Consider the following 13,852-nt stretch of genomic DNA (forward strand, 5'->3'; position numbering starts at 1 on the left):
TAACCAAACCACACTGTGTTTGAACCGACCCCTTCGCGTCAGAGGAAGCAGCTCACCCTCCCCCAGTCCTTTAAGCATTCATGTCATTTGCAGTTTTGTTTCTGACCTCCACCTCCAGGGCTTAAAAACAGCTGTCCCCCCTTGGGCATTGCATACGGTCAATGAAAGCGGCCTTACCTGATGAGCACTGGCCCCATCACCAGCATCCCATACCCCACACCTTCTGACAACCGGGATGCCACCACGCATCCCTTTAGGGGATGATGCCCAGTGGACAGTTTCATCCTTCTGGACCGAGGCCTCTGTGACAGCCTCCTGGGGGCAGAAACCTGAGGAAGCCGTCAGATGGGCGCTGCTGCCTGCCCTCCTCCCCAGTCCTCGAAGCCCATAGAGATCCTTGGGCTGGGAGTCCAAAAACCAAAACCCAAAAAACAGAGAGAATTAACACAACATTAGGTCTAATTCTCCCCCATCTTCTGCCTCATTCCATTGCATGATTTGTCTTGCTGAATGATAAGCACTTTGGGAACGGCCTGTTTCTCACTGGTTTATAGCACTGAATATATGGGATGTGAACCAGCCACTGAATGAGGTCTTAATGCACTCAAGTGGTAACCCCTTAATCAAGGCTAAATTCCAGTCATTTGTTATGGGAAGGAATAGGAAGCAAGGCAAATGCCTCTTCTGTTCTCTCATGTTTTCTGTTCCGACCTCTTTAATGCCGATTGCGAGCATTTAAAAACCACCACAACATCGGTCAATTTTTCTTTGTTCTCATCCCATTTCCCACATATAAACTCTTCATCTTGTTCTGTCCTTGAGGCATGCGCTCAGCAATATATAAGAGAACTTGAACCCCTGCCTCGCAGATTTTTTCTCATGTTATTCGAAGAGATTTGTCCAGCATCACACAAAGTTGGAGGCAAAACTGAGACGTACATCTCTTCTCCTGAATGCCTGGTGCCCTTAATGGTGAAACCAGTCCCTTCTAATTATACGAGTAACAACTTCAAGGGAACTGAAATTTCGCATTATGGCATTCGGTTTACACTTACGAAGGGCAAAGCACAACATGGCCCCAGCCTTGACTGCAGGTCTAGAAAAGTGTATTGGTTATTACTGTTATTGTCTTGTCAGCACAAATATGAAAAAATGAAATAAAATCTAGCAGAATAGGGTTTTTATGTTCTGACCTATTTAAAGCATTCAGCGTTCCAGCACACTCCACTAAAAAGGCTAAAGGTCAACAAAAGTTATTTTAAACACAATAACAGAATATATGCAAACTTTTAACTATCATTAAATGGATTTTCACTTTTTTTTCCTTTGTGTTTTTGAGAGTACCATCAAGTAATTGTTTTGAAAAAAAAAAAAAAGTTAGTAATTTGGTGCAAACACGATTGCTTTTATGATTTAATTTAAAGTATAATGTGGGCAAAGACCCAGAAAGGAATTCTAATTGTTTCACCTTAATATTAACCTTCTTACTTCATCTTCATGCTCTGAGAACACGCACAACCACGGAGGGCTGTTACACTGTCTGAAGTGCTACACGTGCAAATGAAAAATAAAACAAAGGTTAAATGAAGTCTCCCAGCAGTGAGGTAACTTACTCAACTCCCATGCCTGCTCACTCCCTCTGCAGGTTGAAGTAACATCCAAAATAACTCAGCCGAGGCTGCGGACCTTAATCCACTGTTGATTTTTCTCTTGTAACAGTTTTCTGCTTTCTGTATCTCAGCAGCACTCAGACACGCCGAGGAGAAACAATTTGGATTCCCTCTGCCTGCAAACACAACAAGACCCTACCGCTGCTACATAGAGGACATGAGCAAAAAAGAAAACCCTTCGAGTTTTTTGCTGCTTTCTCCCCAACTCTTCTCCGTTCGGACGCTGGGGGATGGAGCTGGGGTGCTGCAGGGCCTGCAGGCAGCGCAGGGCAGGCTGGCACACAGCCCTCCTGCGCCCCCACCCAGCCTTGTCACCCACACCCTGTAGAAGCTGCAGGTGGGGAGGAGGGCACGAGATGCCCATTTGCACAGAAGGCAAGGGTGCCAAGGGGAAGAGGGACTCAGGATCCCCCTCCATTCCTCAGCATGCAATGCTGACGTGACGCAGGTCATTTTACTGCATGCACTACGATAAGGTATCCAGGTACAACAAGGCACGGGGAGTTACTCTGCGTGCCACAGCCCCGGCTTTTGAGAGATCATCCATTTCTCTATCAGGGTAGAGCAGTGTCCTTACAGAACAGCCTGGGTTATGCAACCCAGGAAGATCCCTATTTTACACAATCCATTCACCACGAGTTATCATATCACTGTTGTATTACAGCTACCGTGACACTGCAGGCATTTCCTACTGCAGGCCCAAACAAGTGCTGTGATACGGCAGATACCCGACAGCTTCACGGTCTGTGGGTACTGGGCATCCGAGTGAAAGCCAGGGAGGGCAGCACCCTAGGAACCGGTACTCCTCGCACTGTAACATGCAGACAAGTACAGATCAGGGTTATTTTAATAGGAAAAGGCAAGCACTGTGATCTTATCCAACTCACTCCTGATTCCAGGGAATTGTCTTTCTTCTTCAGATAACTTTGCATCTCCCCACCAACGCAAGCATCAAAGCCACGAGGCTGCATCGGAGGCACAGCGTGTAATTGCTCAATGTCAGCAGCGCGAGGCTCTGCATAGCACTCTCCTTTAACGTAGCGTGGTGCGTGGGGCTCTCGTTGCATCATTACCGCATTATTTTTAGATAACTGTCAGTGAATGTCAGAATGCGGGTCGATAAGCTATTAGATTTATAGGCAGAGCTAGCCATGCTTGTAGCAATAAAATGTAAAAGCATTCGACAATTTCCTGGAGAAATTTGACCATGGGGATTGGGGGCTAGAATGCACTTGCTAGTACTCCCAGAACTGTTTAGGGAAAATAATATTGTACCACTAGGATACATCACTGAAGTCGAATCGCTGCTGCTGACTGATTGGTAGGGTCAATACTGTGCACGTTCAGTTTGAACAGCTGCTTACAGACTTCAATGCAAACATCTTGCAGAAAACTTCCCCCTTTTAAGTTTAATATTTTGACGTGCAGAATGTCCTCACCTACCCCAGGATCCAAGCACATCTGTAGGAGCTATGAGTGAGCAGCCTGCCAGCCCGCCGTAACATCTGGACCAGATTGTTGAATTTTATATAAAGATTAGTGGCATAAATCACAAAATGAGTAAAACATTTTTAATTACCTGAGAACACTCATTTCTGTTCTCTTTTGTGCTATGCCTTACTAACCAGCAGCTTTCCTCACATACTATGTGCAGCATTTCCATACAGGAAATGTGCAACTTTTGCCAGGAGAGAAGTGATGAGAGAAAATGGTGGCCAACATCACAGCAGAAGGTCTCCCCAAAATCCAAGAGCATTGGCAGCGTACGCCTAAAGCCAGCTTCGTCTGTCTGTCCTCTCTGATCAAAGCAGAAGATCTCCAAGGCACAAGCGCGGGACTGTTGTCTAAGCAATGCCTGCTGCCATTCGAAAGGCCTCGGGGTATCCAAGATGCTGCGTGAGCCCAGCAGATGTGACACTCCACCGACAGCAGAGTCGTGCCCTTCTGGAGTGGCAGCTGGAAGCCGGGCAGGATGCCTTCAGGCACTGAAATGTCACTACATGCCCATGTTTTGCCAAGTGCATCCAATTCCAAATGTCTCTTACTAAGCTCACTACTGACTGGGGCTGAGGGTGGGAAATAATATAGGAATTCACATAATAATTGCAGCACCTGTTTTTTGTGCTTTGTTTTGGATTTTTTTGTATCCTTAAAAATATACCCCTGCAAGCTCTCGTAACTCATTTGGTAGCCTAAATCTAACGTACATTAGGAAAATTTATTATTGAGCTAAGGTTCCATTTCTCCAGTCAGGCAGACATGAATTAATATGCAAGAATAAAATACCAACATTGTCACTATTTTCTAGTCATTGCTGTTGCATCTCATGATTCCTGTGTTGTCTCTGCATGATAAACGTGTTAGTGGCTTATTACTCATTCATTGCCAATGACAGTGAATATTCGGTTGATGATGCCAAACAACTATCGAAAACAAAAATTATCTATCAGTTCCTAGTCAGCTGGGTTGTAAACTAAATGTCACGTTAACGTCTCAGCTTCCAGATGCTTCCTAAGTGACTATCTGAAGCTTCATCTTTTAACTCTATTATTTCTCCAAAGAGTATTTATTGTTTTATTCATTCTTTGATCAGTATCGGATGCAATTTCCATGGACCCGATAAGGATAACTTACAGGCAGCAGCTCTCAGGTGCCCGAAGACCCTCTCCGCAGACCACGCTCCAGCAGTTACCAATTTCAGGCTGATAACTTTTAAAAGCAAGTACAAAATGTGGATAATTTGCATTATTCACAATGGAGAATATGACAGCCAAATCTGTTGGGTATACAATTGATATTAAAGCTGTAATTTTTTTATCAGGTTGCTATATAAGGCTATGTAAAATGATACAGTTAGTTTCTACTTCAAAAACATCATGGCAGTGGAATAGAATGGGAAAACAGTCTATCAGATCCTGTGTGATAACCATCAGTTAATACAACACTCACATCCACCACAGCATATCACTGTATACTTTATCTCTACATCATCATTTCTTATATCAAAGGATTTTGCCCAGCAAGGCTGTGCTCCTATGAAGAGCAATTTTGATATGATTTCATTAACGTGATTAAAGCTTGGCCCATTCTGCCTATAAACAGCATTTCTCTACTCTCTATTCTTTACATTCAGCTGCTTATTCTCTTGCAGAGAATTTCTTAGTGCTTTAGTTATATATTACCTACCTGTTAGGAAATTTTAATATTGCTAATCTATGGGTGTAACACTACTACATACTACTAAACGGCTGATGGAACAGCTTTTAATCTGCTTTATTTACATATATAATTTTCTATACTTGGTAGTTAGCTAAGTTTGTAATGTACTCTGAAGATGATAAGTGTTATAGAAGATAAGCATTATCTTATTCTTATGGGAAGTAAATCCACGTATCTCTAAAGTGTTTTAAGTTAATTAAGTGCCACTTCACAAGAGGGATAGTAAGACCACGCAAAAGGCTATGTTTCAGTATCTGCCTCCATGCCCATATGCAACCCCCACAAAGTTAATTTCCTAATTGGATAAGCAGACGAGAGCACAATCTGTGTGCATGGAGGCTGCTGGCATGCACTTGTTCATATCTCAGCATGTGCAAATAATTCTGTGTGCAAAAGCACAGATGCAAGCTTGTTTAAAAAAAATGAACATAGGCTTATTTAACTGACACAGAATTTGAAGTTCCTCTTCAACTTTTAACATTTGCTACAGCAGCAGTTTACTTTGTGGACTTCATGAGTGCACAGGGAAAAACAACAACAAAAAAAAACTGCTCACCCATTTTCTGGCCAGCTCCACTCCTGCACTTCTTCATTGCTGGCCACTCTAGCAATGCCAGTGATGTTTTTTAGCAATTTGCAAATACCTTTTATTCCTTCTGATCTTGTACATCATCTCTTGGGAGTTTACAAAGTAAAACTTAAATGACAGGTTTCAGGTGAGTCAGCAGTGTCCTTTCAGAGCATTCTCTGTCTTACTAATATTTAGCACAAATTAAAGAACTTTGATATTGAAATTTGTTTTTTTCCACTCTCCTCCAAAAGATACCACATCATTCCTGTCTAACTGAGTTCAAGGCAGCTGATTGCTCACTAGGTTTAGCTGTTGCTGTGCATCAGCCAAAAAGCACTGGATGGGGACTTCGCAGCCTTCACAGTTCTTGGAGGCTTCAACCCATGACCCAGAGCTCTGCTGAAAAGGCCCAAGTAGCCATGCAGACGTTTACCCCAGCACACCAAGGAGGCGGCTAAATAACTACCTCAGATAGCCCGTGAGCAGCAGAACTAATTTACTTGTATTTGCTCAGGGTGCTTTGCAATGGCAGACATGGGTGATGGCTTCCCCACAGGCAAAACAGGTTTATTTGGAGTACTCCCCTCTGCGATTCTCATTCTCCTATAGGCAGCACTACTCAATAACTGCACTGTTCCTATATTGACCTCAAGAGCATCTGGCAAGCAGGGTTTAGAAAAGTGGACTGCCCACTTTAGTGTAGGATCAGACCCAGAGGGAAAGGGACAAGACAAAAAAAAAAAAAAAAAAAAAAAAAACAACTAACACACAAAATCATATCCAGGCTCTTTCCTTGTGTCTGGCATGAACATTCATCAGTGCAACACCAGCAACCTGCACATTTAAGAGAAACTGCTTATGGGCCATATCCATCCCACCAGCATCTTGGCAGGCGACACCCAACCTGCTAACGCACCTCCTACCTTGGGCAGGCGTTGCCAAGGGCACACAGCACCCTTATCCTCTCTGTCACAGGGTGAACACATCCTGCACTGCTGTGAACATTTCCCTTTTGCACACCCAGGCTGGGATCGAGCTCACCCTCAAGAGGATGAAGGGAAGCGGAGCAGAGAAATGCAAAAGCTCAAGGAAGAAGAAACAGCCAAACAAAGCTAGCTGGGCAATTCCCCCACGGCTCTTGCTTGCAGGAGAGAAGGTGAGCGGCTACTCGCCCTGCAACACATCCCATCAAGAGGGATCTCACAGTAAGAAAAATCTTTGTAAGCTGTCTCTTCAGGTAAGCTGTAGCTTTCCTCAAATCACGTCACTCATCACATATGCCACTGATCTCAGGACTCAGCAATTTTTTGTTAAGAAGTTTGACCTGCCTTTGTGGTTTCAGTATCCTACAAACACATTTCTCAAATTCTTCCTGGTCATTAGTGAGATTCAGCAATAGCCCCAGAGGGGCAAGGTAGGTAAATCAAAGAACCTTACCCCATCGCTTCTCAGGGGGCGTACGGTTGCAGCAGATACTGACTGCACTCTTCTGAGTCTTTATTTCAGCTCCTCCCTAGCTAACTAGCTTGCCTTTTACATAGGCACAGAGACCCCCTCTTTGTGAACAAGGACCCAAACTGAAAGTTCATTTGTGTGAATCTCCATGAAGTTGGAGGTAATATGGAACACAATTTACACTTATTTAAATGCTACCATTAAAAAATAAAAATAAATAATTTAAAAAACCATATTTGTATCAAAAAGACAAGTTGTGGTTAATACCCAAAATAAAATGCAAATGTTCCTTTCAGACCTTCATTAGCTTTCTGTTAACATCCGCTCAACAAGAAAATTCCATCCAAAGAATGACTACAGAAATTAAAAATCCTCTGAATTCAGAGATAAGCGCGTGCCCAAACAAAAACCTCCATTTCAATAGACTATTCAAAGGTCACCCACATACTTCTTTGTGACCGTGGAAGCCATCTGATGAGAGACTAGCAAAAAACAACAGAAAATCGAGAGGCAAAAAACACAAGACTTGTGCAATGAACTAAGGAGGAATAACCAATTTTTTAAAAGAACAAAGCGTGTGTATAGTTTTCAATCTGATTTAGGCCAAAAAAAAAAAAAAAAAAAGAGCAAAGAGACAAATTTGCACAGGTCTAAGTCTTCTCACAGATTCTGTACGAATGACTCCACGGCAAAAACTAAGCAAGGGCAACATTTGATGCAATTAATCGCCAGTCCCCAGCCCAGTTCAGTATTCCCACAGTGTTCTTTTTCTCCAGCATCTGAAACAAGCGTCCCGTAGCTGTGCAATGACAAAACCACCTAACTGCAGCCATAAAACACTAAAAGACCAGCAAGATGTATCACCAGGAAAATGAGATGTCACTGCGGGCAGCAGATCAGGTCACATTTGGGACAGCTGTTTGTGCACAAAGAGCATCTACTCTGAGGAGTAAGATCCGTCCTGGTGCTGTTTCCAGAATGGCAATGCAGAGGAACATCATTCAAAAGGAATGATTGTGTAAAATCATTCCTTTACCAGACCAGAGGCATATAGTGTTGTTTAGCTTGCTTTTATAGCCAGCACTTACAGAAATAAACAGGCGCACATATAAAATGAGGGTTGCCATACAAGAGAGATCTGTTCTTTCTGATGTGTTTTATACCACGATTCAAAAACCTAAAAATACAGCAATGGCATGATCAGATTGCTCATTTGATCTGTACAGAATTGCAGCCTTTAAAAAAATTCACTTTTTTAAAGATGGCTTCAGCTTGCACGGAAATCCAGCCAAGTCCTATAACACAGACAAAAATCCATAGCTGATTCCACCCAAACTGTTTCAGTTTCTCTCCTTGGCTAAACATTTCCCAACACTCCCTGAGCTGCAGGCTTCCCCTGTGCTATGCTACAGGATACTCAAACATTTCATACATGCTAAACCACAGGTCAGACTGAAAACTAAAGACAACTTCAAGCACCAGAACAAATTCTCTCAGTGGACGCGTTGTGTAGAGAACTTGTTGAAGAGCATATGGCGGGCTTTGTTTGGCACTTGTCACCAGCATGCTACTTTCCTATCCTAAAAAGAGAAAAAATTAAATGAGCTCATATCTGCGCACTTCACACAGACACTAGGATTTCAGCTTTAACTGTTCGACAAGCACCCAGGAGAAGACCGAGCTCCGATGGGGGCTCAGCAAACTCCTGGCGGGGAAGCTGGTTCAGCTGCTCCGCATCCTCCACCCCACGGACTGTCTCAGCACACCTGGCTGTGGCTGCATCCTTTCGGAGCTGGGGGTGCTGACGGGGTTCACACAGCCCCCCTGCATCATACTCCGTGCCTTTCTGAAGCACAACACAGACATTACTTGGGGAACAGAGCACATAGTACTTTTTCTAAAAACCACGCATACCAAATATATACTTGGCCCGAAGTTATGTAACTGCTACACCAGAGCTATTTTTCAGCCAGACTCATCAGCAATGCCATAAATCACCCCAGTATGCAGAGGCCAGGCAAGACATCGCATTTATGTGCTCAGCTTCCCACCTGCCCTAAGAAAACCTTTGCGATACGGGCAACGCATCTGGCACCTCTCTGCCTCCCCTGTTCTCCAGGTGCACGGCTGCTCCGCAGCACTAAGCAGCCTCCCGCCAACACAGCACATCCAGAGCTGTGCTCGCACACCAGCTAGCTCCAAAAGCATCCCTCAGAGCACATCAGAGCAGGGACCCCCCCCTGTTTACCTCCACAGAAGAGCACTAGCTTATAATTTCACTAGCCTCTGAATTTGGGGGATGGTAGATGGCATCATGATTATAGGTCCGATACCACAGTCCCAGCATGTGGTCTCCTATCTTGAACTGCAGCTATCACCCCTTTTTAGGTAAAGTGCCAAAACCTTCCTGGAAACTTCTGCCCTGAGCAGTATCCACCAGCACTGAGTTTCAGTTTCATTGTACATGACACACACTTCTCCACCTTATCCCTTACCGTTCTTTCATTTCACCTTGTTTGTCGCCCTACAACGCTGCCTCAACATCTTGTGGTGCTAGCTGTTCTCATGGGCAGGACAGGCATTGCATGCAAGTGCATAAAGTAAAAGTATAAATAACACTTCCCTACTCTGCTGAGTGCTTCTCCTTTCATACAGCACCTTCAACAAAGCACAGATGCTGACCAAGACAACTATCAGACACCAGGAAGGGTACGCTGCATTCCCCCACCTGCCTCACATCCTCAGTGCTGAAGTGCAAGCAGCAATAGCTCCGATCCAGCACAGAGACACAATGCACGCCAGCTTTCAGCTGAACGCAGCACAGAATCATGCATTAGCTTCATATTCAAAAGTCAGGGAGGGAATCACACTGCCACTGCCAAGAACACTAACTCTGCTAATTCTGCAATACAAAAGCTGGTAGTCGTTTAGAGCTACAGAGATGCAAAGGAAGAAGTGGAAGACTTGATTGAGATCACATTCCCAGTTGTGAATCCACGGGGAACAGTTTTTAAAAAAATTAGCTTCCACAGTCAGTGTTTTAATTAGATAGCTCACCTAGATTTCTTACATCTTTACAGCATGTTTCTCTATCCCACACGGCATCTTTGAAACTCCCTTTCTACATTTCACAACTACTGAACCTGGTGAGATTTTAATAGAAATCCCTTCGCTACACTATGAAGAGAAGCATTACTTGAGGTTTTAATTAGCAGCTGTCAAGGCTAAGCCATAGGAAATAATGAATTGTTTGCTTAACTTATTACAGAAAGAGCAATTTGCTTTCTGACCTTCGGCACTCCAACAACGCAATGTGCTTTAGCCATTTAAAAGATCCTTCCAAAAAGGACAGCTCGGCAGTGGTTAAAGTCATTCCCTCAATCAATATAAGCCGTGCTGCTCCAACCCTGTATTTGGCCACTGAACACCCTTCTCATTTGATGTAGAAATCATGACACTGTAATTTCCTGGCCGGTACTACAAACCTGAAAGCCAGCATTATGTTATTATGCTTTCCTCCCATCCTGTGCAAGGTACTCCGAGCTTTTAACACGAACAGAACTTGGAAATCGGATACCAAATCAATTCAGTCAGCTGAAGCCCCATGTTCACGATAACACGGGAAAAGGCACGGTTCTAGCACAGAAACTTCACAAAATCGTCGCGCTCGCCCTCTGCCTCAGCTCACACTCCCACCCGTGCCCAAACGGCATTGAAAGCAGACGCGCTCCTACCATTGAGCTGCCTGTAGACTATGTCTTCCAGGAGGGACAGCCTCTTCAGCACCGCATCCTGGATGGAGCCGATGCCGTGGGCTGTCAAGTTGACCACTTCTGCCCGGGGATGGACGTCGTGGAAGGAGTCGCCGCTCTTGGCCGTGATGGGTCTGCACTTGGCCAGGAAGAGGACGAAGCCGGCCACCGCGATCAAGTTTAACACCAGCAGGACTTTGACTCTCCGCAAAGAAGCCATCAAACTTCCCGAGGGGCACCTCCAGCCGCCGCGCTGCCAGCAGGCGCTAGGGGAGCGGGGCGGCAGGTGCCGGCCGCGGCGCGCACATCGCTCGGCTCCGGCACGGCTCCGCCACCGGCACCGCGCTGCGGGGCGGCTGCCGAGGCTGTGCCGAGCCCGCCCCGGGGCTACGGCCGCCCGGGGGAGGCGCCGCCCGCCCCGCTCCGCCGTAACTTCATGCCCGGCGCAGGGCGCCCTGCGGCAGCGCCGCGCCTGCCTCCGCCGGCGGCGCGGTGCGGGGCGGGGGGGGCATGGCCCTGGCGGCCCCTCGCGGCTCCTCCCGCTCCCTCCCCGCTCCCGCACGGCTCCTCCCGGCCCCTCTCTCGGGCCCTCCCCGGCCGCAGCCGCCGCCTCCCGGCCGCAGCGCGGCGGGGCGGGGAGCGGGGAGCGGGGGGCGGTCGCGGAGCGGCCCCCGCCCCTCTCAGCGCACGCTCGGGGGAGCGGCCCCGGGCCGGGCCTGGCGGCGAGGCGCGCTGGAGGGGTCCGTGTGCCCCTACCCCCTCAAAACAGCCCCCCCCCGGCCTGCCCCGGCTGCTTGGGATGCGCAGAGGATGCTCGGAAAGTTTCCGTGCTGGGGGGGGTTCAGGCGCCCCCGGCCCGACTCGGGGTCCCTGCCTCAGCTTGGCTGTTGGGCTTGTGTCCCACACGGATGGAGGCTGAGCCCACGCCAGCGTTTAGCCACGAGCTGCAGACCGTGCTGCCTTCCCCAAACATCCTGCATCAAGCACCGAGGTGGTCAGCTCCTATCTCCTACGCTCCCAGGTTTACATTGCTGTAATGCTAAATACCCCAAACAGGAATTCAAATCCAGCATTTCGGTGCCAGAATATTGAAAGTTCTCATCCGAGAGGGCAGCTACTACCAGAACAGCTGCAGTAAGCCTCTCTCGTTAGAGCTTTATCAGTTTGCCACAGTCAGCCCTGCTTTTCAGAAGGATGACATGAAAATGGATTAGAAGCTCGAACACTGACTCATTGGATCATACAAGGCACCTTCTCGAGGTGCAAGAATACCCCCTCTCACCTTCCAGCCATAATTAAAAAAGGGGAAAAATAATGCCAAGGAAAAAAAAAAACTAAAATTGTTTTAAAGGATTGGGAGTTTAAACTTAGTTCTTACTGTACGTGCAACCTTTCATGGTTTCTACCTTAAGATCCAGGATGCTGCTACAATCCCAAAGAAAAGGGAGTCAGGCACAGTTCTTGTAGACATGTTGAAATAAGGCAGTTGGTCAGTCATCCATGCTCGCATTTACAGGGCTTTCACCTGAGAGGGTAAAGAGGGTAAAACTGTGAATGATTTTAATGATATGAAGCTTCCTCTACCCCAGATGTTCATGAAAACCATGAAAGCTTTTTGCTGGCACTGAGGGGAAGCTTACCATTACACCTGCAGGTATGGGGGTTGTCTGGGGTGTTTTGGCACATGGTAAGCGTAAGAGTTTAATCTCCACAGCTGTCTACTGATACTATTTTTCCCTCTATCAATAATAGCAATGTAAAAAATGCACAAAAACAAAAAGCAACTTTGCAGAGTTGTTTACCAAAAAGCAAGGCCACATAGTCTCTAGACTGTCAGGAGGCAGATATATTGAGAAATAAAACAGAAATAGGACACAGAATATTCAGAAATAAACAGAAAACTACCTGCTGCTTATTTTAAAGCAGTATTGGATGTAGAGTCCATTCCTGCAAGTCCTTCATTACACAGTGCTCCCACTGAATTAAGCGTTGTTGCATTACAAAGGAACAGCAAGATCTATTTTAATTATAAAACACTGGTTGTAAAAAAACAGATTTAAGAAATTTTGGCACATTGCTGTTATATAATACGACCCTAATGGGGAAAAAAAAAAACTCCCCCCAAAAAAATAAAAATGAAAAATAAAAACCACCCCATGCAACTGACACAAAAGAAACATTAACTCTTACCTTGCTAAAATCCTTGCAGCTCAAGTCCAAGGAACCCAAGCTGGTATTATAAAAGGCTTTGTAAAGCTGCTTGACTAAAGCAATAACCTTCCCATTTTCACATTTGTTTTCTAGACTGCCCCCCTTGGACAATTCAATCTGCAAGCACAGACTGAATTTGAGGGTTTCAGTTAGCTAAAGGAGAAGGAGAGCATTTTTTACCATCCCCCTTCTGAAAGGAGCACAAGTAAGTCCCCAGACAAAGCAGGGATGGAAGAAGAAAGCCACAACCCACCTTATGGTGGGTCTGTGGACAGCACGTGGTGTGCCAGGACAAAATAAATAAATCTAAAGACCTGTATGAAAAATAAATTGAAGTTATATATTGTTTGGGAAACAGCATGAGCTGTAAATAATTAAGAATACCCACATTCAACAATGCCACTCGTATCGAGGATGATTTTCAAAGACTTTCCCAGGTATCTGTTATTGTTGCTGCTTTTCTTTATATAAAAGGCAGAACTGAACAGTACAGACTTTGAAGCTGTGTTAGTTGACAAACAGCCATCATCTGGGACATTCAGCCAGCCCACCTGCAAAGCATCTCCATTACACAGGAGAGAGGTTTTCTCCTGCTGGCCTCCGGGGAAGAGGTGCAACTGGGCACATTCTTTGCCTACGCAAAACTCCTAATGTGAATCAGCATTGGCCTTTTGGGAAGCAGTGGGGACAGGGGGACACCTTACAAAAAAACTGATCTCTCCTCTCCCTAACTGGTTTGCAACATTACACGTTTCACAGGACCTTTCTACTTCTTACCAGCAGCAACAGTTTGAGTTTGCCCTTGCTTTATTCACAGGGAGCCACCTCACTTTGCTCAGCTTTCTAGAGCCAATCACTTCTGGTCTGATGATCAAGATCCTAGAAACTGCTAGGGCTCAAACTCCAAAGAATTAGCAGCTATCATTACATGCCTTTAAGCTCTCTGGAGTAACAACTGCTAGCATGCTCTGCAC

At 45.7% G+C, this 13,852-nt stretch overlaps 1 protein-coding gene across 1 annotated transcript in view; it reads right to left on the bottom strand.

Annotated features, from left to right (window-relative positions):
• The window catches only part of GALNT17 (polypeptide N-acetylgalactosaminyltransferase 17), a 214,056-nt gene extending 202,830 nt beyond the window's left edge, over positions 1-11,226 (bottom strand). Inside the window, exon 1 of the mRNA XM_082776615.1 lies at positions 10,650-11,226. Coding sequence (XP_082632741.1) covers positions 10,650-10,887 — 238 coding nt within the window. The 5' untranslated portion in view covers positions 10,888-11,226. The remainder of the gene's footprint in view (positions 1-10,649) is intronic.
• Positions 11,227-13,852: the final 2,626 nt, after the last annotated feature.

The sequence above is a fragment of the Aythya marila genome, assembly GCF_965140915.1.
Source record: "Aythya marila genome assembly, chromosome: 20".
Classification (NCBI taxonomy): domain Eukaryota; kingdom Metazoa; phylum Chordata; class Aves; order Anseriformes; family Anatidae; genus Aythya; species Aythya marila.